The 27,860-nt window shown below is 43.0% G+C and overlaps 1 protein-coding gene and 1 pseudogene across 3 annotated transcripts in view; one reads left to right on the top strand and one right to left on the bottom strand.

The window, feature by feature from the left end:
- The window catches only part of Helz (helicase with zinc finger), a 157,781-nt gene that overhangs the window by 11,966 nt on the left and 117,955 nt on the right, over positions 1 to 27,860 (top strand). For all 3 annotated transcript variants that reach the window (XM_028865232.2, XM_037200965.1, XM_028865233.2), the window contains 2 exons: positions 16,880 to 17,107; positions 19,862 to 19,898. In XM_028865232.2, coding sequence (XP_028721065.1) covers positions 16,898 to 17,107; positions 19,862 to 19,898 — 247 coding nt within the window. In that variant the 5' untranslated portion in view covers positions 16,880 to 16,897. The remainder of the gene's footprint in view (positions 1 to 16,879; positions 17,108 to 19,861; positions 19,899 to 27,860) is intronic.
- Positions 24,400 to 25,037, bottom strand: LOC114690490 (annotated as a pseudogene).

The raw sequence follows: 27,860 nt of genomic DNA, 5'->3' as shown, positions 1-27,860 counted from the left end.
AAGCTCTGCCTAATGTTTGACTGTGGGTCTCTGCATCTGTTCCCATCAGCTGCCAGAAGAAGCCTCTTTTATGATTGGGCTAGGCACTGATATATGAATAAAGCAGAACATCACCAGGAATCATTTCATTGATTTAATTATTTTTTTTGGCCAGTAGTGTTTGGTTCTATCCTATATCTCTGGGCCATCCAGCTTTATGGTGTGGGCCTCAAGTTAAACCAGCCATTGGCTCCCTACTCCCATAAGCTTAAGCCACCATTCCCCCAGCACATCTTGCAGGCAGGACAGGTTGTGAGTAAAGACACCCCCCCCCCCCCCAAGCCGGGTTTCTCTGTATAGTTTTGGTGCCTGTCCTGGATCTCACTCTGTAGACCAGGCTGGCCTCAAACTCACAGAGATCCGCCTGGCTCTGCCTCTGAGTGCTGGGATTAAAGGTGTGCGCTACCACCACCGGTTAGTCGAAGATTTTATAGCTGGGTTAGTGTCCCAGTCCCACCACTGAAAGCCTTGCCTGGTTACAGATGATGGCTTTTTTTTTTTTTTGAAATTATTCAGTGTTTGAATTTATTACCCCCAAACAGTTGATTTTCTTTTTGGCATTCCATTTCAAAATGCTCATACTTTAAATTATGATATGGAATAATTTGATGCTTTAAAACTGTATTAGATGTTGCTGAACATTTCATGTTATGAATTTCATAATTTTAAACTGGGTGGTGGTGGCACATGCCTTTAATCCCAGCACTTAGGGGCAAAGGAAGACAGATCTCTGAGTTCAAGGCCAGCCTTATGTACAGAGCAAGTTCCAGGGCTAGACAGAAAAAAACAAACAAACCCAAAACCCAAGGATGGGGGGAGAAATTTCACAATTTTAATTTACACATGGAAAGCTTGCAAAAATAATCCCATCCAGTTTAGACTGTCCTCAGACCCTCTGTGTAGCCTTGGATGACCTTGAATTTCTCTCCTGATTCCATCTCCTGATTACAGGTGTAGCTACACTAGTTAATATGGTGTGGGAATTGAACCCAGGGCTTTGTGCATGATAGATGAACACTCTAACAACTGAACTTCATTGCCAAGTTTATATGTCTGTCTTTTTGCATTAGTTATTTGTGTTGTTGGCTGGTTTTCAGTTAGCCATTTTTAAAAAAGATTGTGTGTGTGTGTGTGTGTGTGTGTGTGTGTGTATGTGTGTGTGTGTATGTATGTATGTATGTATGTATGTATGTATGTATGTATGTTAGTGTTCTGTCTGCATGTATACCTACATGCCTGAAGAGGGCATTGGATCCCATTATAGATGGTTGTGAGCTACCATGTGGTTGCTGGTATAAGGAAGCATAACCAGCTAATGGATAATTGTTAGGAAGATTGCCTGCCTGAACTTAGTGAAAAAGCTTGTAATGAGGATACAGTCTGAGTGGTAAGTGATATTGGGGATTGTGGTTGAAGGGGACTAGTCGGTGATTCCAAGATTCACCTTAGCAAGTACTTACTGGACGTATCTACCACAGGGTTGTGCCACCTGAGTACTTCAGTTATCAGGAAGGCATGTCCTGGGGTGAAGGAGGAGTCTGCTTGAGGCTCAATCAGTTAGGGCTTCTGGCTTCTGATGTCCATTGTGGCTGAGGATACCACTATGGTAGGACATCCCTAACTCATTCACAGCATGTCTGTGCCTCAGCATACTCTTTGAGAAACTCTGTTCTAAGAAATGGAAGCAAAAGGAAAAGGTAGTTCCTGTTGGAGAGGAGCTAACTATCTTGTAAAGAAAATACAGGTAACAAGAACTGAAAGAACAAATAAGGTCTTTGGATGAAGTGCTTAGGGATTTGGTGGGGGAATGATCTAGCCCTCTTCGGGATATCAGGGGACAGTCTACAGTCTGAAGGGGTGGCATGTAAATCACATGAAGATGAAGAGCAGTAGAAAGAAGAGGGGGTAGAAGGAAACCTGGGGTAGGGTGGTGTAACACGAATTGCTAAATGGTCTTTTAAAACCCAGAGCCAGATACTGGGGTAAATGCTGAAAGATCAGAGAGACAAAGAACAAGCCACTGCCACGTCTCACCTCACCAACTCCATGAATCCTCTGACTGAATGCCCCTGAGTCCTCAGCTGAAAAAGCATTAGTTCCTGTACCACCCAGAGCTTCCCATTTTTACTTTTAATAAATATTTAATTTGGAGTAAGTTCAGACTTAAAGAGGAGGTGCATTTGTAGACCACCGTTCTCATGAAACCATCGTCCACCTCCCTCCATTGTTGGTGTTTTGAATTTCTACAGCACCTTTGTCAAACCTAAGGAACACCATTGGTAGGTTACTGTTAACTGTCTAGGTTTCAGCAGATTTTCTTTCCTTCCTTCTTCCCTTCCGTCCTTCTTCCCTTCTGTCCTTCATTCCTTCCTTCCTTCCTCCCTCCCTCCCTCCCTTCCTTCCTTCCTTCCTGTGTGTATACTCAATGATTTTATGTTTTAGAGAACAATGCTAGTCTAGCTGTATTTGTAAGTACAGTACAATGAGTAAAATTTTACTTTGCAGGGTATTTACCTATGTATTCCATAGACCCATAACAGATCTAGTCTGGACAAGTAGATGATGTAGAAGCTAATTCTATGTTCCTTCTTAGGCCTGGCATTCCAGTCAGTGACAACTGAAGTCATACATGACAGTTCTTGGAATGCCTAGTGTTTTAGTTGTTCTAGGTCACTTATTTCTTTGGACAGTTCATCTGAAGTACTCACTGAATAGTTTTAGTGAATGTGGTGGTTGTCCTGGGGATAAAAATGGCAGAAAACATGATGCCTGTTTATATTTTTAGTATCGGGCCGATAAGTATTTTACATGATATATAATCCAAGGTAAAGATGTCAGAGGCTCAGTAATTCTGTGGGAAGGCAGGCTGGTTTGAGGAGGTCGTTGAAAGCAGGGCAGATTGTTGGTGGGTCCAGAGAGAGGTTGGGAAGAGCTGTGGCAGGATACCAGTGTTGTCAGGGTCTGACTGTACTTCGGGATTCCTGTGCATGGTGCTTGTGGCCAGTGTGTGTGTGTGTGTGTGTGTGTGTGTGTGTGTGTGTGTGTGTGTGTGTGTGTGTGTGTGTGTGTGTGTGTGTGTGTGTGTGAGAGAGAGAGAGAGAGAGAGAGAGAGAGAGAGAGAGCGAGCGTGGGAGCAAGCTTGGGTGATTTTAGGTGAGCATCTTGGAATCATGTGCCCTCTCGGGGTAATGACTCTTAACTTTTTTTCCCCAGAGGAAGCGTGACAGTTGTACCATGTAGTGAATTCTAGGCCAGGCTAGCCCTGGTCCTGCTGTGTCTTTGGCAGACCTCATGCTTTCTGCTGTGTCTTCCATGCCCTGCCACTCAGGAGAGCATGTGGGTCAGTCCGAATTTCTTTCTGTGGTCATAGCACATTTACTTTGTAGTATAGTCTTATTTTAGGACAACAGTGGAAATCCCACAGACAAAATAATTCATTAGGCAAATTATAGGCACATTGCTAGCTTAAAAAAATGTGGATTTCAATATTTTTCTGGTAGTTCTCTTTAGAATGTCTATATTCTTTTGTAAAGAAACTTAAAAATATTCAATATGACCAAATCTACTAATTAAGTTTTTTGTTTAATATTACTAGAGTCCAGTTGTTAATAGTTTTTTACATTTATTGTTTGTGTGTGTATGTATATATGTGTACATGCATGTATATATACATGTGGGCAAGTACATGTCACAGACCAGAGGACAACTTGGCAGGAGTCAGTTCTCTCCTTCCACCATCTGGGTTCTAGAGAGTGAACTCAGGTCCTCCAGTTTGGCAGCAAGTGCCTTTACCTGTTGAGTACCTTGTCAGCTCTGCTTGAGACAGGATTTCATGGAACCCAGGCTGGCCTTGAATTCTGCTCTGTACCTGATAATGTCTTTGAACATCTCATCCTCCTGCCTCCACCTCCTGAGTGCTGGGATTAAAAACTTAGGCCACCACACCTAGTGATGTTTTTTAAGTAAAAATAGGCTAGGCATGGTGGCTCATGGCTTTAATCCTGCCGGTCAGGTTTCTGTGAGTTGGAGGCCAGCCTGGTCTACATTAGCAGTGAGTTTCAGGGTTTCAAAACCAATCAGTAGATTTCATGACTTGATTTTAAGGCGGATTGCTGATTTGTTACTGTCCCAGACAGGTGCGTGTAGGAGAACCTTGCCTTCCTGTTGTCTGGTACTGGCAATGCTTTGCCACACTGTGGCTCCATTGATTTCATTGTTTTTACTTTGGACCGAGACCAGCCATCTAGCTATGATGGTATTCTTCAAAAGCATCCTGTGTTTTGTGCCCGGTGGCCTCCAACGGTTGGTTATTTGGAAATGCTCCTTCTGAGGCTTCATCCTTGCTTTTCAACCCACAGAAGAGAAAGGGAAATGCCTGCATTTTCTGTTTATTAATAACCCACTTATTTTTATCTATTTTTCCCCATTTTCTAAAAGCATGTCAATCATGACACTAAAATTTATCCTTATTTTATTTCTATTTGTAAGTATTATTAATACTGTTTATATTTATTTATTTTTATTTTATTTTTTTGGTTTTTCGAGATAGGGTTTCTCTGTGTAGCTTTGGAGCCTGTCCTGGAACTCACTCTGTAGCCCAGGCTGGCCTCGAACTCACAGAGATCCACCTGCCTCTGCCTCCCGAGTGCTGGGATTAAAGGCGTGCGCCACCACTGCCCGGCTATATTTAATTTTTTATTTTGTCTTCTGAGAAAGAGGTTCTCTGTGTAGCCCTGAGTGTCCTGGAACTCCCTCTGTAGACAAGGCTGACCTTGAACTTAAACAATCCTCCTGTCTCTGCCTCTCAAGTGCTGGGATTAAAGACATGAACCACCATGCCTAACCCTTAATTTAAAAAAAATTGTTTTAAATTAATGCAGTAAAATTGACTTTCCGCCACCCCCCTAGACAGGGTTTCTTTGTGTAGCCCTGGCTGTCCTGGAACTCACTTTGTAGACCAGGCTGGTCTCAAACTCACAGAGATCCACTTCCCTCTGCCTCTTGAGTGCTGGAATTGTATGTGCACCACTACCGCCTGGCAAAATTGATTTTCTTTTGGTAAATAGTTTCATTAATTTAATGCACATATGGTTTATTCAAATATCAGTATACAGTCAGTATTAAGAACAGTGTCAGGCCTGGAGAGATGGCTCAGTGGTTAAGAGCACTTGGTGCTCTTACAGAGGACATAGGTTCAATTCCCAGAACTCACATCAGGCATCTCACAACCACCTATAACTCCAGCTCCCACAGGATCTGATACCTCTGACTTCCTGGGCACCTGTATTCACATGCTCATTCGAACACACTAAAAAACAAAAAATTCGGCCGGGCGGTGGTGGCGCACGCCTTTAATCCCAGCACTCGGGAGGCAGAGCCAGGTGGATCTCTGTGAGTTCGAGGCCAGCCTGGGCTACCAAGTGAGTCCCAGGAAAAGGCGCAAAGCTACACAGAGAAACCCTGTCTCGAAAAACCAAAAAAAAAAAAAAAAACAAAAAAAACCCCAAAAAATCCTTTACACACACACACATACACACACACACACACACACACACACACACACACACACACACACTAACAATGCCATCCTCCAGGCTCATTTATGCTGTCCTTTTATTGTTGTGTTTCCCCTGGCTTATCAATGTGACCATATAGTATGCAAACTTTATGACTGCTTTCTGCTTTTTATTATTAATTAATTAATTAATTAATTTATTGTGTGTGTTTGTATGCTCTTGTGTGCGTGTGTTCATGTGCTTGTCTGATTCGGAGGTTAGAGTATAGCTTTTGGGTGTCAGTTCTTCCCTTTCATCGTGTGGACTCTAGGGATTTAATTGAGGTCTTCAGGTTTGATGGCAAGTACCTTTACCCACTGAGCCATTGATTTCACCCAAGTTGTTGTAGGCTTTCTTTTTCACTGCTGAGTAATTTTCCACTGTGGGAATGAATGGTACATTTTATTTACTGCTTCACTGCTGAAAGACGTTTGCATTTCATTATTAGCAAATCTGAATAGAGTATCTGTAAATAGTTTTTATATAGGTTTTTGTGTAAATATGGTTCTGTTTGTCTTTGGGTATCTGGATAGAACAAGGGTGTTGTTGAGACATGTATGTCAGTGTGTAATGTGCATGTGTATGCCTGTGTACACATGTGGAGGCCAGAAGAAGATGACAGGTGCTGTCGCTTTCTGTCTGTCCTTTAGAGGCAAAATCTGTCCTGAACCTGGGGCTCGTGTTTTCCTGGCTAGGCTGGCAGCTGCAAGCTCCAGAGACCGTCCTGTCTTAGCTTTGTGTGGAACCGAGGTTATAGGCATGCTGCAGACACCAGGGTTGATATGTACACACCAGGAAGCAAACTTGGTCCTCTGGAAGAGCTGCAAGTGCTCCTAGCTGCTGAGTTGTCTCTGCGGCTCCCCTTGCGACCTTTAAACTATCCTAGTAAGTGTGTTTGATAATCTAATCCTAGTAAGTGTGTTTGATAATCTAATCCTAGCTTTAATTCTCATTTCTGTGATGGATGTTGAGTTTCTTCTTATTGTGTTATTATTATTATTATTATTATTATTATTATTATTATTATTATTATTATTTTGGTCTTTTTGTGACAAGGTCTCTCTGTTATGTAGCCCTGATTGTCCTGGAACTGGCTGTGTAGAGCAGACTGGCCTTGAACTCACGGAAATTCACCTGTCTGCCTCCTGACTGCTGGGATTAAAGGCATGCACTGTCATGCCTGGTTCTTCTTATTGTATAGTTTTTCTTTTTTCTCCTCTTCCTCCTCCCCCTCCTCCTCTTCCTCCTCCACTTCTTTTTTTTATTCAAGACAGGGTTTCTCTGTTCTTACTGTATTTTTAATTATTTGTGTATGTGTGTGTCCATATGTGGGTATAATTTGTGCATGTAAGTACAATGTCTATGGAGGTGGTGTCTTGCTTCTGTATTCATTACCTGTTTATTGGGATGAAAATCATTCCTTTGTCAATTGGTGAAGTTGTCACAAAGGATGATATTTTAGTTTCTTTAACAATAGTACTGAATTTATTTTATAATTTGGGGGTTTTGTTTCTTTGTTTGTCTTTTCAAGACAGGGTCTCACTTTACCTCTGGCTGGTGTGGAACTCTATGTGGATCAGGCTGGCCTTGAATTCAAAATTCCACCTGCCTCTGCCTCCCAAGTGCCTGGGACTCTACATTTCTTTTCTTTCTTTCTTTCTTTCTTTTTTTTTTTTTTTTTTTTTGTCAGAGCTGAGGATCTAACCCAGGGTCTTGCGCTTGAGAGGCAAGTGCTCTACCATTGAGCTAAATCTCCAACCCCTCTACATTTCTTTTAAAAGATTTATTTATTTTACTGTATGAGTGTCTTAGTTAGGGTTTCTATTGTTGTGAAGGGATGCCATGACCATGACAACTCTTATAAAGGGAAACTGTTACACGAATCCTAAATGGTCTTAGAATAAAACCTGGAGCCAGATATCAGGATGAAAGTTGAAAGATTGGAGAAGCAGAGCAAGCCACAGCCACCACCTCTTACCTCACCAACTCCTCAGCCTGAAAGAGCTGATCTTGTCTACATGAATCCTCAGACTGAATGCCTCTGAATGCCTCTTTTAGACTGGATTAATCTCATGTAGCCCAGTGTGGCCTGGAACTCACAGAAATCCAGATGGATCTCTGCCTTTGCCTCCCTAGGATTAAAGGTGTGTGTCACCACTATGTGACATCTCTGGCTAACTCTGTGGCTGGTTCTGTCCTCTGACCTTCAGGAAAGCTTTATTTCTTAGATTAAAACCAATATATCACCACAGAAAAGGTTTAATTGAGTTGGTGGCTTATAGTTTCAGAGGTTTAGTTCATTATTGTAATAGAGAGCATGGCAACATGCAGGCAGACATGGTGCTGGCTACATGTTGATTGGAAAGTAACAGGAAGTAGACTCAGGCACTGGGTGGTATCTTGAGCATCAAATCCTGCCCACACAGTGACACACTTCCTCCAAGGCCTTACCTACTCCCAATAAAGTCACACCTAATAGTGCCATTCCTATGAGATTTGGGGGCCAATTACATTCAGACTACCACAATGAGTGTTTTGCCTGCATGTATGTAATTGGAAGTAGAGTTATGAATGGTTATAAACTGCCATGTGGGTGCTGGGAACTGAACCTGGATGTTCTTACCTTCTGAACCATCTCTCCAGCTGGACAGTACTCAGTTTACATTTTATTTTACATAAGCAGAAATTTCTAAAGTTTAGGGAAATTGCCACTTCCAGGTATCATTTAAAGCTCTTTACAGATAAACCCTAGGAAGGGAGGTATTTGTGGTTTTATTATTCATTTCTAGGTGATAAATTGAGGGACTCAGGTTAAGTCACTTGCTCTAGGTCACAGGACTAGTGAGTTGCGGCAGGGTGGTGAGCTTTTAGTGTGGGGCCTCTGACTCAGTCTGTGTTCTGTATCATCGAGTTGTGTTCTTTCCTGAGGACAGACTTTAGCTTGAACAATATTAGTTTTGCCTTTATTGCTACTTCTTTTTATAGTATTTGTCTAGGTATGGGTTGTGGGCTTTGGGGGATGATTTACTGATTGGTATCTGTGATTTGTCTATTTTCTTTCCTGTGGTTCTGGGGGTTTATTTTAGGAATTTATTAATGGTATTGCAGATACCTGCCCAGCCCTCTTGTTAACTAAAACTTTTTTTAAAATTCATGCACAGACACAAAAATTAAAATATCTGTAGCTGAAGTTTTCCTGTGTCCTGCCTGACCCTCAGTCAGGAAAAATCTCTCTTACCCACCAGTCCCGCAGCCACTCGGACCCAAGTAAACACACAGAGGCTTATATTATTTACAAACTGTATGGCCATTAGCTCAAGTCTATTACTGACTAGCTCTTATATTTAAATTAACCTATAATTCTTATTTATGTTTAGCCACGTATGTGGCTTGGTACCTTTTCTCAGTTCTGCTTTCATATCTTGCTTCCTTTGTGTCTGACTGGCAACTCTTGACTCAGCCTTCCTCTTCCCAGAATTCTTCTTGTCTGCTTATCCAGCGTATACTTCCTGCCTGGCTACTGGCCAATCAGCATTTTATTTATCAACCAATTAGAGCAACACATTCACAGTATACAGAGCAACATCACCCATCATTTCCCCATTTCTGTCTAATCAAAAAAGGGAAGTTTTAACTTTAACATAGTAGAATTACATATAACAAAACAGTTATCAAGCAAGAATTACAGTTATAATATCTAGTCTGTATTTGACAAAATTAAAATATTCTATCTATAATATATTTGTGAGTCTAAAGTTTCATATCTAATTTATCTTTTATCATAACCAAGGAAAATTATAACTATCTAGTCTTCAACTACATCAAAGACCCCAGAAGGATATACTATTACCTAAGTAAACAGGAAGTGCATTGTAAGCAACTTCCAAAAATTCTGGAAATGACAGAGACATCTGGCTACCTGGTAAGTTCTTCTGCAATGTTGGGTTATCCATTCTTTAGCCTACAGGCCTAGAATCTTTCAGTCGCTTCTTCCTGTGTCCTGTAGAATATTTAGTAGTTTCCTCTGCGAAGCAGGAACCTAAAGGACCATCTTGTCTTGCAAAGTTCAGTGGTCACCTTTCTATGGGTCCTTCATGTCCACTCAATACAACATTTTGTCAAGCAGTCCAGGCAAGAACAGTTTCTTGCCCAAATGGCTAACTTTTGCCATGAAGAAGATAAACTCCATATGGAGTGTCTTCAGAGCCCATCATCTTCCTTGAAGTAATTTGTGTTACCAGAAGCAGACGTGTCTCATTGTCTGGAAAAGTCTAGGTTTTTAAAACATTTTAAATGCCATACTCTGTAGGTCTTTGAAGTATTTGAAGATTACCTACCTAAATGAATTATATCTATGTATACCTAGAAAACTTAACATGACTGTAAGTTTGACTATCATAGAAGACTAATTATTAATCTGTATTTCTTAATTATCCATTACAATTTCAAATGAGCTGCACAAACATAATACCTTAAACAAGAATAGAAATATACATACATTATAACAAAATTATCTTTAAATTTGTATCAGTAAACTAAACTTCATTTTAAACAAGTTGTTGCCCTTTAAAAGTAGATTCAATAATCTACCTTTTCATCGGATCATATCTGTATCCTATCCCCCTTTTTTCTTTAGAAAGAGATTGAGTATGACCAATAGCAATTTGCAGTCAACAATCGAAACAAAGACAAATAACTATAATTTTTTGGGAATGTGGGTGTAGTGTTCTAGGTTACTTCCTGCTGATAGGTGGCGCTGGTAGTCTTATGGGGATCCTGAGAAAATTCGAGATAATAGTCAAGTCCTGGAAAGACTGGCTATAACCTTCGTTGGTAGGTACCATCTGTTAAGGTTCAGGAGGTCTGGCTTGATCAAATCTGATCCATCTTAACCTGGAACAAATCCATAGCCTCTTGCTTTTTGACACAAAAGCAGAGCCTCGTTTCCAAAGCAACATATCCTTAGATCTAAATTTTGAAGTCAAGATACCTTTAAAATATACATATTAGATTAACTTAGCAGCCTTTACAATCAAATGTCTCTCTGTAGTTAAAAATCCCAAAGATAATTTAATCCACGCTCTCTGTGTGATTTCCATCTTTACATGGCTTATTTTTTATATTACTTTCACTTTCTCTTTAAAGACTTTATTTTTTAAAACTTTCTATTTCTTTATATAACTGTCTATATTCCTTTTCCTTTCTCTTCCAAACACACACACACGCGCGCGCGCGCGCACACACACACACACACACACACACACACACACACACACACACACATATATATGTATTTTTTTTTGTTTGAGAAACCTACGTATATTTTTATACATATTGTAAACTGTTTAGAGGTTTATTTGATCTAAATCTGTTTTATTGTAAATCTATTGCTTTAAACTGCAGTATTACTAGGACTGAAATAGCAGCTTTGGCTGCTGGCTCTGTCCACCTCAGCTTTCCAACATGGCCAGCTCTGGGGGAACCATGCTCATCGCTGACTCTGTGAAGCAGTGGGTCTGTGCTTCCATCCAGCAGCATGTAGCCCCCAAACCTTCGCACCCCCTTTTTTTGGTATGTACTAGCAAAGGCTAAATCTACCACTCAGCACACTGTGTGGCTTGGAGATGCCTCTGTGTACTACGGTGGGAATCGGCAGCCATTCTGCTTAGCTCATGGCGGCTGTAGGCCAGCTCCATCTCACAGGCAGCAGTCAGGAGACGAGTCTGTGCTGCTGCTGGCATGAGACTGTGAGACTAGGAAGCCCTAGTGTGGCTCTGTTTCTGTGCATTCAGAATCTTTAAACTTTTTTAGGTCTATATGGCTCATAAATCTTAAAAAAAAATAAAGGCTGGAGAGATGGCTCTTGAGTTATAAGTCAGACTCTGTGTCAGAAACCCAAAAACTGGGCTGAGAAATGGCTAGGTGGTTAAGAACATTTTCTCTGCTCTTTCAGAGAATTGACTAGGGTTCAATTCCCAGAACCCACATTGGGCATCTTACTACCTCCTATAACTCCAGTCCCTGGGATCCAGCCCCTCCAGCCTCTGAGAGTACCTGCATTCATGTGTGTATAACACCCTCATGCACATAATTAAAAGTAAAATGTAAAAATACTTTTTTTTTTCGGGCTGGAGAGATGGCTCAGAGGTTAAGAGCATCATCTGCTCTTCCAGAGGTCATGAGTTCAATTCCCAGCAACCACATGGTGGCTCACAACCATCTGTAATGAGATCTGGTGCTCTCTTCTGGCCTGTATGTAGGCAGAACACTGTATACATAATAAACAAATAAATCTTTTAAAAAATACTTTTTTTCTAGACAGGGTTTCTCTGTGCAGCTTTGGGTAAAAATTGCATTTATTTAGGTTAGAAGAGAACTTTTCAGGGACTCCTTCCACCATGTGGATCAAAGTTAGTCTTGGCTTCAAGCACCTTTACATTTTAACTATCTTATTTTTTTTTTTTAAGATTTATTTATTATGTATATAGATGTATGACTGCAGGCCAGAAGAGGGCACCAGATCTCATTATAGATGGTTGTGAGCCACCATGTGGTTGCTGGGAATTGAACTCAGGACCTCTGGAAGAGCAGTCAGTGTTCTTAACCTCTCAGCCATCTCTCCAGCCCCATTTTAGCTGTCTTGATTGCCCCTCTTAGTTACTTTATTTTGAGATAGGGTCCTTTTTTTTTTCCCCTCTTAAGACAGGGTTTCTCTGTGTAGCTTTGGAGCCTGTCCTGGCACTTGCTCTGTAGCCCAGGCTGGCCTCAAACTCACAGAGATCCACCTGCCTCTGCCTCCGCCTCCTGAGTGCTGGGATTAAAGGCATGGGCCACCATGCCCAGTTTAAGATTTATTTATTTATTTATTTATTTATTTTTTGGTTTTTCGAGACAGGGTTTCTCTGTGTAGCTTTGCGCCTTTCCTGGAACTCACTTGGTAGCCCAGGCTGGCCTTGAACTCACAAAGATCCGCCTGCCTCTGCCTCCCGAGTGCTGGGATTAAAGGCGTGCGCCACCACCGCCCGGCAAGATTTAATTTTTTATGTGCATGTGTGTTTTGCCTGTATGTATGTGTATCACATGTGTGCAGTGCCCATGGTGGTCAGGAGAGGCATTGGATCCTGGGGACTAGAGCTACAAATGGTTGTGAGCCACCATGAGAGTACTGGGCACTGAACCTGGGTCCTCTGGAAGAGTAGCAAGTTCTCTTAACTGTTGACCCATCTCTCCAGCCCCTGTAATGCTAATCTTATGTGTAGTGGCAGAGTAACTATAACAGTACAGAACCAAGTAGGTTTTGGTTTTGTTTTTGTTTGTCCAGACAGGGTTTCTCTGTGTAGCCTTGGTTGTCCTGAAACTCACTTTGTAGACCAGGCTGGCCTCAAATTCTGAGGTCCTCCTGCCTCTGCCTCCCACGTGCTGTGATTAAGGCATGTGTCACCACCACCAGGCTACTCTACATCTTTGTTTTTTGAGACAGGGTCTCAGGATGTAGCCTTGGTTATCCTAAACACTCACAGATCAGACTGACCTTGAACTCACAGAGATCCACCTGCTTTTTTGCATCTTGGGTGCTGGGATTAAAGGTGTGTGGCACCAGGCTGGCTGGGGTGCATGCTTTTAGTTCCACCACTCAAGAGGCAGAGGCAGGGGCTGGAGTGAGGGTTCAGTGGTTAGGGGTACTAGCTGCTCTCCCATAGGACCCTGGTTTGATCCCCAGCACCCCCACAGTGGCTCAAAATTGTAACTAGTTCTAGGTGATCATACACCCTCTTTTGGCCTCCAGGGGTACCAGGAGAAATTCCCATAAGCAAATGATGATGATGATGATGATGATAATGATGATGATGATGATGATAATGATGGCAAAGGCAGATGAATCTCTGTGAGTTCAAGGCCAACCTGGTCTACAGAGTGAATTTGTGGTTCATTAGGGCTACATAGTGAGACCCTGTCTCAAAAAAAGTTTGTGAGAAGGTGAGGAAGACACCTGACATTGATCTCTAGCTTTCATATGCATTTACACACACACACACACACACACACACACACACTCACACTCACACTCACGCAAATTCCAAATGGAAGAAATTAGATGTGATATTGCACCCATGTACTACTTGTATTTGATAGATGCTGACAAATACTGATACCGTCTCTGTGATTCTTCTTCCCCTGTTTCTTCAGGGCCGTGTCTTCTATAGTACTGACAGTTTGTAAGTTGAAGGGCTGTACCTACTTCTGATGCCTCTCATCCTGCACTGCTGCTTATTGAGGGCAGGTTGTCAAGACTGGGGCTGAGGATGCCAGCCAAGAGCATTTCTGTAGGCTGAGGAGGTAGGAGGACAGATAAACTTCATAAGGCCAACAGGGAGTGTGGAAGGTTTACGGAGCAGAAGCAAGGCTAAGAGAATTGAATAAGTGAGGTTGGCAAGAGCTGGCATTGAAGCAGTATTGTCACTTTTTTATAAATAATTTATTTATTTCTGTGTTATGCGCATTGGTGTTTTGCCTGCGTGTACGTCTGTGTGAGGATGCCAGATCCCATGGAACTAGAGCTATAGACAGTTGTGAGCTGCCATGTGGGTGCTGGGAATTGAACCTGGGTCCTCTGAAATAACAGCCAGTGCTCTTAACTGCTGAGCCATCTCTCCAGCCCCATGGCTGTCACTTCTTACAGTTAGGTCATCTCTGTCAGGTTTCTGTTGACTGAGTGATGGAATTGGGAAAAGCATGTTTGATTGAATGCTGGTGTGTATTTTACTTATTATTATTACATGTATGTATCATCTGTGTATATTAGTGTGAGCGCATGCCATGGTGCACAGTCAGATACAGCTTTTCGAGTTGTTTCTGTCCTTCCAGTGTGGGATGCATGGGTCAGACAAGATGTTGGGCTTCCCCAGCCAGCACCTTTCCTGGCTGAGCCAATCTGTTGGTACTCTTACTGTCTCTTTCTTGAGCTGTTTGAGCAGTTTCTCTCTCTTCCCCCAGTCTTTTAAATAACTTGTGTATTATTCAGGGTTCTCTGAAGGAGCAGAACTGATAGAATGAACAAATACATATGGACTTAGAGTGGCTTACAGGATGTTGTCCAAATAGCCCAGCCATGCTGTCTCCCACAGAAAGGTCAAGGGTCCAGTCATTTGTTCAGTCCATGAGACCAGCTGTCTCAGCAGTCCCAGTCTGGTGCTGGAGTCTAGGGAAGTCCTGGAGAGCTGCCAGTCTTCATTTGGGACCCTCAAGAAGTAGGTTCTAACACCAGCCAAGGATTACCTCAGCAGCAGGAGGGACGAACTTGCCCGTGAGAGTGCAGGCAAGTGTGCAGAAGGCAAAGCTTTCTTCTTCCGTGTCCTTTTTTGTAGGCTGTCACCAGAAGGGGTGGCCTCGGGTAGGATGCATTGTCTGACCTCAGTTGATCCAGATTTAGGGTTTGTCTCCCACCTCAAATAGTCCAGCCAAGAAAAATCCCTCACAGGTGTGCCTAGCTGCTTGGGTTTTAGTTAATTTCAAAAACCTATTTTTTTTTTTTTTTTTTTTGAGACAGGGTTTCTCTGTGTAGCTTTGTGCCTTTCCTGGAACTCGCTTTGGAGACCAGGCTGGCCTCGAACTCACAGAGATCCGCCTAGCTCTGCCTCCCAAGTGCTGGGATTAAAGGCGTGCGCCACCACCGCCCGGCTCAAAAACCTATTTTTAAAAAGACTTTACCACAGAGCACGTGTGAGGTCCCTGGGAGTTAGTTCTCCTCTTCTATGTGGCTCCCTGAGATCCAACTCCAATCGTCAGGATTGATTCTCCACGGAGCCATTGCGGGCTCTAGGCTCCTGTGCGCTCTGAGTGGTCAGTGCTTGCCCTCTTTCTCCTGCTAGTCAATTCCTCATAGGATTGATACTGGATAGATTACTTCTTTTCTCCTTTCCTTTTCATAGTCCTGGGAATCAGGTTCAGAACCTGTGCATGCTAGCCAGGTGCTCTACCACTGAGCCTTTGGTAGGTTCCAACTTTGTTTACAACCCGTCTTTCCTATGCTGTCGCTGGTGGGTATAACCCTCATTTCTCATGGTATTTCAGCCATAGTTCCTCCCACCCCTTCTTGGCATTTTGAGTTTAATGTGTGGATGATCCTCTCTCTGAGTTCAGTTGAACGCTTCCTTTTCAAATTTTTAAAAATTACATCTATTTGTTTTTGTGGGTGCGTGTGTGCGTGTGTGTGTGTGTGTGTGTGTGTGTGTGTGTGTGTGTGCGTGCGTGCGTGCGTGTGTGTGTGTGTGTGTGTGTGTGTGTGTGTTGCTTATGTCGAGGGCAGAGGAAAACTTGTGGGGGTTGCCAGGTCACCAAGTTGGGTGGAAAGCGCTTACCCGCTGAGCCCTACAGTTGAGCTGAACTCTGTTCTCTGCAAAGCTGGAGTTTGCTCCTGCTGTCACGTGTAGAGTGAGCTTGTTGACCTCCCGAGCCAGCTCAGGCCTCAGATGGAATGAGTCTGTCTGGTCTTTGTTAACTTGGGCTTTGGCTCCTCTGCTAACTGAGATCCTGGGAAGTGGTGACCTCATGCTCCATCTCTGTGTTTGAGGCTGTTAGTCTAGGGCCTGGCCCTCTGAATATGTGGGTTGAGTTGAAGTCATGCCCAGCTTGAACTTTGGCTAGTTGTTTTTAAGGGTGTGAAAAGATCCTGTATTATATGGTCTGCAGAAGTGTAAGACTCAAGAGAGGTTGACACTTGTAGGTCTAGATATGAAACCTTTCTGCTCCCTTGTATCTTCTTTTTATTTGTACTTGGGCATTTATTTGTTTTGCTTATAAAGAATTTCATCCTGGTTGCTTATGGTGGGTATTTCAGCCTGTAGCTTAGTAAAGACATCATAAAATACACGTGTTAGGTTTTACACTATCCACGGTTGCTGCTCAGCTGCCGTGACGGAGGCTTGCTGAAGGAGGTGCTCTGCTGGCCATTCAGCTGTGGGAATGGGAATGGGAATGGGGCTACAATTTATAATTACTAAGTCTTTGTTTCATTCCTTTTTTAAACAAATGCTCTTAAGATCTTTCATTATTTATCCCCCCCCTTTTGATATGTGTACACCTGTGTGTATGTTCACTAAATGTATGCAGGTACCCAAAGGAGCCATTAGATCATCTGGAACCGGTATGATAGATAGTTGTGATTTGCTCAGGAGCTGAATCTAGGTCTCCAGTTTGGGTCCTCTGCAGGAGCAGTACGTGCTCTTGAATGCTGAGCCAGCTCCTTTCTAAGTTTTTAAATCACACCCGTTCTCTCTCATGTTTAGGATTTTTGTCCCTGAGTCATGGAAGACAGAAGAGCTGAAAAGTCATGTGAACAAGCGTGTGAGTCCCTGAAGAGGCAGGACTATGACATGGCCCTCCAGCACTGCACAGAGGCCCTACTTTCCCTTGGCCAGTACTCCATGGCAGACTTCGCAGGGCCGTGTCCACTGGATATAGAGCGTATCAAAATCGAGAGTCTTCTTTACAGAATTGCCTCATTCTTGCAACTGGTGAGTGAATGAATGCTGTTGGTACACCAGTGGAGAAAGCTGTTATGTACCAGTGTAGAATCACATGCTGGTCACTTCCTGTACAAATCAGCTAATTTGGGCCTGAACAGTTTTAAAAAAAGTACCTGGTGATGGCTGAACATTCTCAAATGGCAAACAGCTGTTTTTAAACTTTGAAATTGTATTATGGTATACTCATTTAACACATATTGGAGAACATGCATTCTGATAGACAGAGAGATCCCTTCTTCCCGTTAGTGACCAGTAGAGGAATAGATAGAAATGGTGGCCATTGTAGATAACTCCATATAGGGACAGCATGCTAAGGAGAAGTGCTTAGGAACCAGGGAACAGCAGGCAGTGCTGGAGGTGAGGGTGTTTACCCAGGCTAGTCGAGGTCAGCCTCCTGAGAAGAAGGTGATAGGAAGGAGAAGAGGGGGTGAGCCATGTGGAAATCTGGAGGAAAGGGACCTTGAGGTAGAGGCATCCCGGCTGAATTTGAGTAAGAGCTGGCCAGTGTGAGCAGGGTAGGGTGTGTGAGGGGGAGAGGGAAAAGGTTAGGGCCAGTGGGGTCTTGTGGGGCCTTCTGAGCCATTCAAAGGAGGCTCCAATTGTGAGTGAGGTGGGGAGCTGCTGCAGCAATTGGAACAGAGCAGTGGTGGGATTTGATTCAACAGAATTAGACTGGTGCTCAAAACAGACTATCAAAAAAAGTAATAGGTGTGGTGGTGGTACACGCCTTCAATCTCAGCACTTGGGAGGCAGGGACAGGAGGATGGCCATGAGTTTGAGGCCAGCTGGGCTACACAGAGAGAGTTCTAGGACAGCCAGGGTATGTAGATAGACACTGTCTCAAAAAAGAAAAGAAAATAGACTGCAGAGGAATAAGAGTGTCTGCAAGGGGACTGCTGGGGCTGTTGGGGGCTGTTGGGATGTTGGGGGATGTTGGTATGTTGGGGACTGCTGGGGGTGTTGGGGACTGCTGGTATGTTGGGGACTGCTGGGCATGTTGGGGGATGTTGGGATGTTGGGGGATGTTGGTATGTTGGGGACTGCTGGGGATGTTGGGGACTGCTGGGGGTGTTGGGGGATGTTGGGATGTTGGGGACTGTTGGGGATGTTGGGGGATGTTGGGGACTGCTGGTATGTTGGGGACTGCTGGGGGTGTTGGGGGATGTTGGGATGTTGGGATGTTGGGGACTGCTGGGGGTGTTGGGGGATGTTGGGATGTTGGGGACTGCTGGGGGTGTTGGACTGATCAAGGGCTGAGATGACAGAGGCTCAGTGTTAGTTCATAAACAGAAATGCAGCCTGTTCTGTGTAGAAGTCCAAGGCAGGAGTAGATTTCCTGGCACTCAGAATGCAGGGAATGGGGAAGCTCTGTCATGTGCAGTCACTTACCCTGACCTTTTTTTGACTGAGCCCTTTGAAAAATGAGGTTTCCTTTAGCTGGGGTGAGAAGGTTGTATGTAAGGGGCAGGTTTATGAGCTTAGTTTTGGACCTTCCAAGTTTGAGGTGTCATTGAGGCATCTGGCTGGAGATGAAGAGTGAGTGCAAGTGTGGAATGTGGGAGAGGGAGTAAGAGATTATGGGGTAAGATGTTAGTCAGGTCTCCAGGGAGAGGGCTGAGGACCTGGGACGATGGTGTTGAGAGGTTGGGGAGAAGGAACACACAGAGCATCTGAGAAATAGCTGGGAGTAGAAGGTGAGAGAGCCATAGTCCACCCAGCTAGGGGGAGAAAAGGAGATTTTATTCATCGTGTCAGTGGCTGCCTCTAGAGATGTGACAGTGTGTGTGATAAATGGTACAGGTCAGTGAACTGTGACTCAGACTGGATGCAGTGGAGGTCACTGGTGGCCATCATGAGAATAGCTTCTTTAGATCAGTGGGTGGCTGTCTGACTTAAAGAGAACCTCAGAGAATCGGGGGAGGAACTCCTTCAGACAGTTCCACTGGGTAGCCTGGGCTGGCCTGAGCTTCCCTATGTGGAGCAGGCTGGCCTCTAACTTGTGATCCTCCTGCCTCTGACTCTCGGGTGAGGGTTTACAAGTGTGCAGAGCCAGCTCTGTGAGAAGTTCTGCCACAAGGAGAAAGAAAAAGGAAAGGAGTCAGTGGAAAAATCGAAGTCACCCTCCCCTCCCAAGACAGGGGTTCTCTATGCAGCCCCGCACATGCAGTCGTGGGACTCGCTCGGTAGACCAGGCTGGCCTCAAACTCTCAGAGATCCGCCTGCCTCTGCCTCGTGAGTCCTGGGACTAAAGGTGTGCGCCACCATGCCTGGCTCAGTCAGAGTATTTTTAAATTGGTAAAAATACCAACATGTTTGTTTAGGAAAGAATCAGTGGAAAGGTGTGGGAGAGTAGAAGTGTGGTGGGTGGTGTCCTCAAGGAGACAGATGGTGTCTCTGGGAACAGGTGTGAGGAGAGGGTGTTGGGAAGGAGCTAGACACAGCTGTGACAGTGGGAAGGAACTCGTCAGTCAAGCCCTTGGCTGAGGTGGTGCCCGAGGAGAGTGTGGCTAGCTAGGGTGAGGAGAGCGAGCGCTCTGAGAGGGGTGGAGGGAAGTGCACTGGGGTGCTTGGTTCTGGGGTGAAAGAGGTAACATACCTCAGAGATCATGGGAGTGGGCTCTCCCTGAAAGGGAGCCTGACAGCAGTCATGGTTCTCCTCAGAGACAGCTGAGCCCCTCTGTGCTAACCGCTTGTCTTGGAAGTATGTCTTTTTACCTTGTGTCTTGTCTTTTCTTTTTGTAGAAAAACTACGGGCAAGCTGATGAAGATTGTAGGCATGGTACGTTTAAAAGATGGGACCCTTTTCTGATCTGAAGATTTTAAAAATTATTTAATTGAAGTTTAAGGTTTGAATTTTTTTTTAAATTTTCACTTGCCAATTTCAAAAGCAATTATAATGTTAAAAATCCTATCTTACTGTGGTGCCTAGTGACAGATTGGGTTGATGTCTTTCCAGCTGTGACAGGCATATACCAGGTGAGCATGTGGGCATGAATGTTGACATTCTTGTCCCCGTGTGTCCCTTCACCCTCACTCCCTCAAGGAGCATTGATAGTGAGTCCTATTAAAGTCTGGATAAATAGTTATAGTCTATAAATGCCATGATTAAGAAATGCAGTACACATTGGTTAAAATGCTGAGGTTTGTATTTTGAAAAAATATCTGTCTTTTTTTTCTTTTAAACAAATCAGAGTATTTTCCTTACAAGTGTAGCTGGAATGCTCTGAAACGCTCTTTCCTGTTTTCTTGTGGCCGGAAGTTGAGACCAGTAAACTCCACATTCTCTGAGTGCTCATTGTGTGGAAGTCCTTTTCCTGGTCCTTGCTGTATCTTAGCAGAATGAGTCCAGGAGCCTGTGGGTGGAGGGTCAGGGTGCTGTCCCACCCCTCCTGCTGGGCGTCTGCACAGCTCAGTGACCTGGGTAATAGAAATCATGTTTCATTTATCCAGAACTGGGCCTTGAGGCTGAGGTGTTTGATATGTTAATTTTTTTCATCTTTACTCTTGTGTCAAAACGTTACAAAAGAGTTCAGTATTTTTATTTTACACAGACCATAATTTAGACCTTGTTCATTGATGGTTAGTGGCCTTTCTGTGAACCTTGCAATAGAATTGTAGTGGTTTGGAACTTAAATTAGAATTAGAGCTATCCTTGTCATCTTTGAACATTTCTAAAAAACAGAAAATAGATGCAATGGCAGATGATATAGAGCAATGTGCTGGGCTCCTCCTGCCTCTCTTGGAGTATGGTGGGTTGGTTAGTGGGCTCCTCCTGCCTCTCTTGGAGTATGGTGGGTTGGTTAGTGGGCTCCTCCTGCCTCTCTTGGAGTATGGTGGGTTGGTTAGTGGGCTCCTCCTGCCTCTCTTGGAGTATGGTGGGTTGGTTAGTGGGCTCCTCCTGCCTCTCCTGGAGTTTGGTGGGTTAGTGGGCTCCTCCTGCCCCTCCTGGAGTTTGGTGGGTTAGTGGGCTCCTCCTGCCCCTCCTGGAGTTTGGTGGGTTAGTGGGCTCCTCCTGCCCCTCCTGGAGTTTGGTGGGTTAGTGGGCTCCTCCTGCCCCTCCTGGAGTTTGGTGGGTTAGTGGGCTCCTCCTGCCCCTCCTGGAGTATGGTGGGTTAGTGGGCTCCTCCTGCCCCTCCTGGAGTATGGTGGGTTAGTGGGCTCCTCTTACTATACTGAGAAACACAGATGCTTATAATACATAAATTGCTTTTTTCCCCTTTAACAAATAATGTTCAAGGGGGGGCTGGAGAGATGACTTAGCAGGTAAGAAAGCACTTGTTGCTCTTGCAGAGGATCTAGGTTTGTTTCCCAACACCCACATGGTGGCTCATAAACTTCTGTAACTCTAGTCCTGCTGGATCCAGCGCCCTCTTCTGACTTCTGTGGCCACCAAGCACGAACATTGTGCACATACATACATGTAGGGAAAGCACTCAACACACATAAAATAAAATAAAATAAAATAAAATAAAATAAAATAAAATAAAATAAAATAAAATAAAAAACAAGTAAAAAAGAATTTGAATATGCTTGTCACAAAGTTGCTTACCTACCACCATGGCATGGCTGTCTTTTCAAGTTAATGTTAATGCAGTGGCTCCAATTCACGATAGGTGTCCCTTGTGTGGATGTTTTGTGACACAGTCATTTCCTGAACTGATGAGGCTCCAGCAGGTTCTGGTCTGTTCTTTGTCGTTATAATCCACCTGATAATAAACATCCTTGCTTGTTGTTGCCCTTGTTTTTACACCTTCTCTTTAGAGTTGGCTCCCTAGGCTAAGGAGTATGGGAACTTGTGATTTTTTTTTTAAAATTTTTATTTTATATGCATTGGTGTTTTGTCTGTATGTATGTCTGTATGTATATCTGGTTCCCTGGAACTGGAGTTATAGACAGTAGTGAGCTGCCATGTGGGTGCTGGGAATTGAGTCGGGGTCCTCTGGAAGAGCAGTCAGTGCTCTTAACCATTGAACCATCTCCCCAGCCCTGAATTTGTGATTTTTCTTTTAGACACCATCAGCTTATAGTTTGAAATGTACTCACCCTCTATAATGCGTGTAAATGTTCCCTGTACTGTCATCATGCCAAAACCCAGCAGTTTCAAAACTTTGCCCATCTCCTGTGTGAGAAATAGTCCCATATCTTTAATTTTGATTTTCCTGAGTTCTTGAGAAATTGAAACAGTCTTTCCATTTGAGAAATGTGCAAACAAAGGCCCCAGAAGATTGCATCACTTGTGAAAAGTCATGGAAAAGTAGATATTGGTAAGGGAAATTTTCATTTTTATGTTTTATTTATTTATTTTTTTTTGACAGTGTCTCTCTATATAGCCCTGGCTGTCCCAGATACTTAGTATTTTTAAATTACGCACACTTTTTTTTTTTTTTTTGGTTTTTTGAGACAGGGTTTCTCTGTGTAGCTTTGCGCCTTTCCTGGAACTCACTTGGTAGCCCAGGCTGGCCTCGAACTCACAGAGATCCGCCTGGCTCTGCCTCCCGAGTGCTGGGATTAAAGGCGTGCGCCACCACCGCCCGGCCAAATTACGCACACTTTCAAACAGATGAATTCAATAGACAGGCATAGACTTGCACACCTTTAGTCCAGCACCCAGGAGGCAGAGGCAGGTAGATCTCTCTGAGTTTATTGGCATCCTGGTCTACATAATGATTTCCAGGCTAGCCAGAGCTACATAGTGAGACCCTGTCTCAAAGCAAACAAACAAAACCCAGATTAATTACCAGTATAAAAGTTTAGCCATTGTGAAGATGAAGTTGGCATGACATGTGCTATGTACACACTGTGGTGTTAGTAGGCAGTAGAGTGCAGGTTGGAGATTCGCTCTGACCTTTGATCCTCTAACTTCATGTCTGGGATCCTGTCCAGGTAAACATTACCAATGAAGGAGGAAATTGTAACCACACTGGTCTTTAATGCTGTGTGCAAAAGTGAGAAGGGGTTGTTGGCTTTCAGGGAGGAAGGGCTTCATTCATTGTAGTCTCTATGTTTCCTACTTCTTTTAGGTGACATGGAACAACTTGGAAAGTGGTCCCCCCCCCTTTTTTTTTTTTTCCCTCGAGACAGAGTTTCTTTATGTAGCCCCTGCTGTCCTGGAACTCACTCTGCAGTCCATGCTGGCCTTGAGCTCAGAGATCTGCCTGCCTAGGATTAAAGGCATGTGCTACAACTGCCTGTTGGAAGTCGTCTTTTTTTGTGTGCGTATGAGTGAGCATTTGCATGGAGGCAAGAAGTTGATGTTGGATGTCTTCTCTGTTTTTCCCCTATTTTTCTTATTTGGGGGACATGGTATTTTACTAAACCTGGAGCTCATTGATTGGTAAGGCTGGTGGCCAACAGGCTCCCAAATCCACCTACCTGTGCTTGCCTGTCTCACTATCATTGGGTTACAGACAGGCACTACTGTTCCCAGCTTTTACCTGGGTGTTGGGGATCTGAACTCAGGTCCTCAGGCTTGTGCAGCAAATACTTTACCCACTAAGCTATCTTCCTAGCCCCTATTTATAAAATTTGTACAAAAACACCTTTATAAAGTTGATCATTTCAGTAGATACTAGAAAATACTGGCTAAGATTACTTATGTACTGTAGATTTCTGACTTTATTTTTTTTACGATTATCAGTAATGTTATTTTTGTGTAAGATATGTATGTATGGCTAGACAGTCAGGTAGCAAGCAGGAGAAACCTCTTGCTGGGTTGCTGTTAATCTATTACCCTCGTAGTTAATACTGTGCTCTGTGAGGTGCTCTGTGAGGCTAGGCCTAGAGAGCTTCATTGGATATGCCTCATACCAGTGCCTTCCTGTTTGTGATTTACATAGTGTGATGCTCATTCTTCTATTGTTGGGTCAGTTTGCATTTTTTTTGTAACTTGTGTATGTGTGCCATTTTTTTAAGTAAACAGTTAATTTAGCCAAAGTATATTGAGTTTGATACGTTACATTGTATTGAATATCATTGCCAACCGTTACTGCAACAAACATGTGACAGTGACCGTCAAATTTAATTCCTACTTTCTTGAAACATCACAAAATATCACCAAATCAAAAAAGCAACCATTTATTTGTTTATTTACTTTTGTGACACTCTCTGGCTGGCCTGGAACTTACAGAGATCTGAGTGCTGGGATTAAGTGTGAGCCATTAAGTGTGAGCCATTAAGTGTGAGCCACTGTGCCTGGCCCTTCTTAAATAATTTGAGTGTAGGTGTGTGTTGATTTTTTTAACAGCTTGTTACACACACACACATACAAATAACAGCTTATTCTAATTTTTTAAAAAACAATCTAGGAAGTTTGCAGCCATCAGTAATTTTAGGAGCGATTGGGAATTTGGTAATCTTGTGGAGTTTTGTGTAGTGGACCTTGTAGGTAAAATGCATGCATATTTTCCATAGCATGTGCGGAAGGATCTCTCTAAAATTGGCTTCATTCATTTCATTCTCAACAAACTGACCTGGCCCACTTGACATGGCCTTTATTGCTTCTGATGTTCGCATGGGTTCTTTTTTCAGAATTAATTCACCACCATCAGAAGATAGTAATTTGACATGCATGGCATCAGGGCCTTCACAGTTACCATGGGTTTTCTCCTCTACATTCATATGTTCTTATAAAATTTTATTTTGGGGCTGGAGAGATGGCTCAGAGGTTAAGAACACCGACTGCTCTTCCAGAGGTCCTGAGTTTAATTCCCAGCACCCACATGGAGGCTCACAACCAAATGTAATGAGATCTGGCACTCTCTTCTGTATACATAATAAATAAATGAATCTTAAAAAAATTAATTTTGATTCCACAGGAACATTAGAATGGTTTCCTGGTAGGGTGGATGCCCAGTCTGTTAGTAGCTTGCATTTGGAGGAAGTATGTGGTGTTTGCTCCTGAGATACTTACTGTATTTATTTCTTTCCTTCTATCATGTGGGATGTGGGGACTGAACTCAAGTCATCCGGCTCAGCTGCAAGTACCTTTACCTGTTGAGCCATTTTACTGGCCTTGTGTTTTGAAATATTTTAAAGTAACTATAGATAGAGAGGTAACTACCTCTAAATGTTTCAGTATGTTTAGAGGCCATCACTGCATAATCACAATAGTTTGTTAATCTAACAAAATTGATAATGATTTTTAATACTGTCTGAGACTCAGTCCATAATCTGATTTACTTGGTTGCTTCTGAAATATTTTTGTAGCTGATTTGTTTTACTGGAATTCAACAAAGTTATAAAGTCTTGACGGTGGAATTCTACTTTAGAAAATAGCTTTCGGTACCTCATAAAGATAAGTACTATGTCTCAGTTTAAAAAAATATATAGAAAAAAGTGCATAGACTAGAGTTCATGGCTTTTAGATCCAAACTTAGGGTGCTGTTGGGCTCAGTCTCTGAAGCCAGTGACCACTGGTTAAGTGATGTGGTTAGGTCAGTTATTTGAATGAAAAACAGGATAGGAATATTTTTCATGAAATGATTCTAATGCTTTGAAATTTTCACTATATGGGAAACTTAGAATTTTATTAAATTGATGTGTTTATGTGTGTGTTATATGGTAGGGGCATCAGAGGACAACTTATTAGGGTTGGTTCTCCTTCCAGCATGTGAGTTTTAGGGATGGAGCTCAGGTCGCCAGGCTTGGCATCAAGTACTTTTACCTGCTGAGCCATCTTGCTGGCCCCTTAGGACTTTCTGTACTAACAAATTGAATGAGCTAATGATATGTGATATTTTAGATGAAGCCTGATTATTAGAAACATCAGCAGGCTGTACAGTTCTGAAACTCCAGCCAAGACTTTTGTCAAGCTTAAAAAAAAAAAAAATCACCATTACAAAGTTTATGTTAGTGATGCTTGACTTGTCTGTCCTGTGACCTAAGAAATTGACAAGTGACTAAATGAGCCTTGGATGGTTTTTCTGGGGGAGCTGTTGACATCTTTAATGACTCTTCTTCTCAAGAATTTTGACTAATAGATACACAGTCCTGCACTTAAAATGATCCCATTATAGTATTTTGGCTTTATGATGGTGGAAAAGCAATAAGTATCTGGTAGAAGCTATGCTTTGAATTTTGACCTTTTTCAGGGCTACTGATGTGTGGTCTTGATACTCTATCATGCTGGGCAGCAACAATGAGTTACAGCTCCCAGTGCCCAGGATCACGAGGGCAGACAGTCCTCTGCAGCAAGTGTATTATGTTGTTAGCATTGCTAGCTGTGATACTTGAGAAGATTGGTGCTTTATGTTTTGGTTGTGGAGGTGCAGACTGTCAAACCCGGGGCCTCGTGTTAGGCAAGCATTCTATAGCTGAGCTATAATCTCAGCCTTTAAAGGCGCTTAAAATACCTATTTTATTTGTAGTTTTTTTTTTCCCCAGAGATAAGGTTTCTGTGTGTAGTTTTGGTGCCTGTCCTGGAGGCTCTGCCTCCCAAGTGCTGGGGTTAAAGGCGAGCATCACCACCACCCGGCCTTATTTAATTTTTAATTTTTTTTTTTTTTTGTGTGTGTGTGTTTGTGTGTTTGTGTGTTTGTGATGAGTGCAGGTGCCTGCTGAGCCTAGAAGAGGGTGTCAGACCCCTGGAGCTACAGTTGCAGGCCTTTGTGAGCTGCCTGATATGGGGGCTGGTGACCCAGCTCAGGTGCTTTGCAAGAGCAGTGTATTTGCTCTTAGCCACTGAACCATCTCTCCAGCCTTTAATTGTACCTCAAAAAAAAGTTTTTTATCACCATATATTAATTCACTCCGGCTGATTGTTTGCGTCTTACTCTCTAGTCCCCTTCCATGTTCATGCCAGTTTTTTCTTTTAGTTGACCTAGTGAGTTTAATTAGAGCGTAGAGATCCATGGGTGAGGAATTATTGACAGAAGCATGGGCAGTTTACCAGATTGGAAAAAGTTAAATGCACTTTTGGTTTACATTATTTTCAATTTGCACTGAGTTTATCAGGTTGTGACTACTTGGTAAGTCAAGGAGAACCATACTGTAGTTTTTATAGTAATTAAAAGGATTTGTTGGGAAAATATTTAGTTATTAGGATAATAGTATTTAATTACAGTATCTCAGGTCATGCCTTCTGAAATACATTGTTTTATTTAGTCATGTTGTCTTCTGGGTTTTATAGCTGTGGAGACAGGCTGTGTGTGATGAATCAGCTTGTTTAAAGCCCAGGGCCAGTTGTGAGCAGTGCTGTGGCTTTGATGTGAGACCTTGTGATGAGAAGCCATGCTGCTGTCTGGACCCACATCTGTTGTGTGTCTGTACTTAAGGGTTTTACAGACTTAGCAATCAGACAAAGAACACAGAGAAAGAAAAGCACTTCTTTTATTTTAGAAATAAAAAACTGGAGGAGGCGCTAAAATTTTTTTTTTTTATATTTACTTTGTTATCTTCAATTATATATGTCTTGTCACTGTTCTGTTGCTGGGAATAGACCCCATAACCAAAGCACCTCTTATAAAAGAAAGCATTTAGACCGAGCAGTGGTGGCGCATGCCTTTAATCCCAGCACTCGGGAGGCAGAGGCAGGTGGATCTCTGTGAGTTTGAGGCCAGCCTGGTCTACAGAGTGAGTTCCAGAACAGGCACCAAAACGACACACACACAGGAACCCTGTCTCGAAACAAACAAACAAACAAACAAACAAAGCATTTAATTGTGGGCTTGCTTGTTACAGTTTGAGAGGTTTAGTTTGTTATCATGATGAGAAGCATGGTGGCAGACCGGCACAAATGATGCTG

The sequence above is a fragment of the Peromyscus leucopus genome, chromosome 8b (genome assembly GCF_004664715.2).
Source record: "Peromyscus leucopus breed LL Stock chromosome 8b, UCI_PerLeu_2.1, whole genome shotgun sequence".
In the NCBI taxonomy this organism is placed as follows: Eukaryota; Metazoa; Chordata; class Mammalia; order Rodentia; family Cricetidae; genus Peromyscus; species Peromyscus leucopus.
Note: the sequence above shows the minus strand (reverse complement) of the source record. Positions and strands in the feature narration are given on the sequence as shown.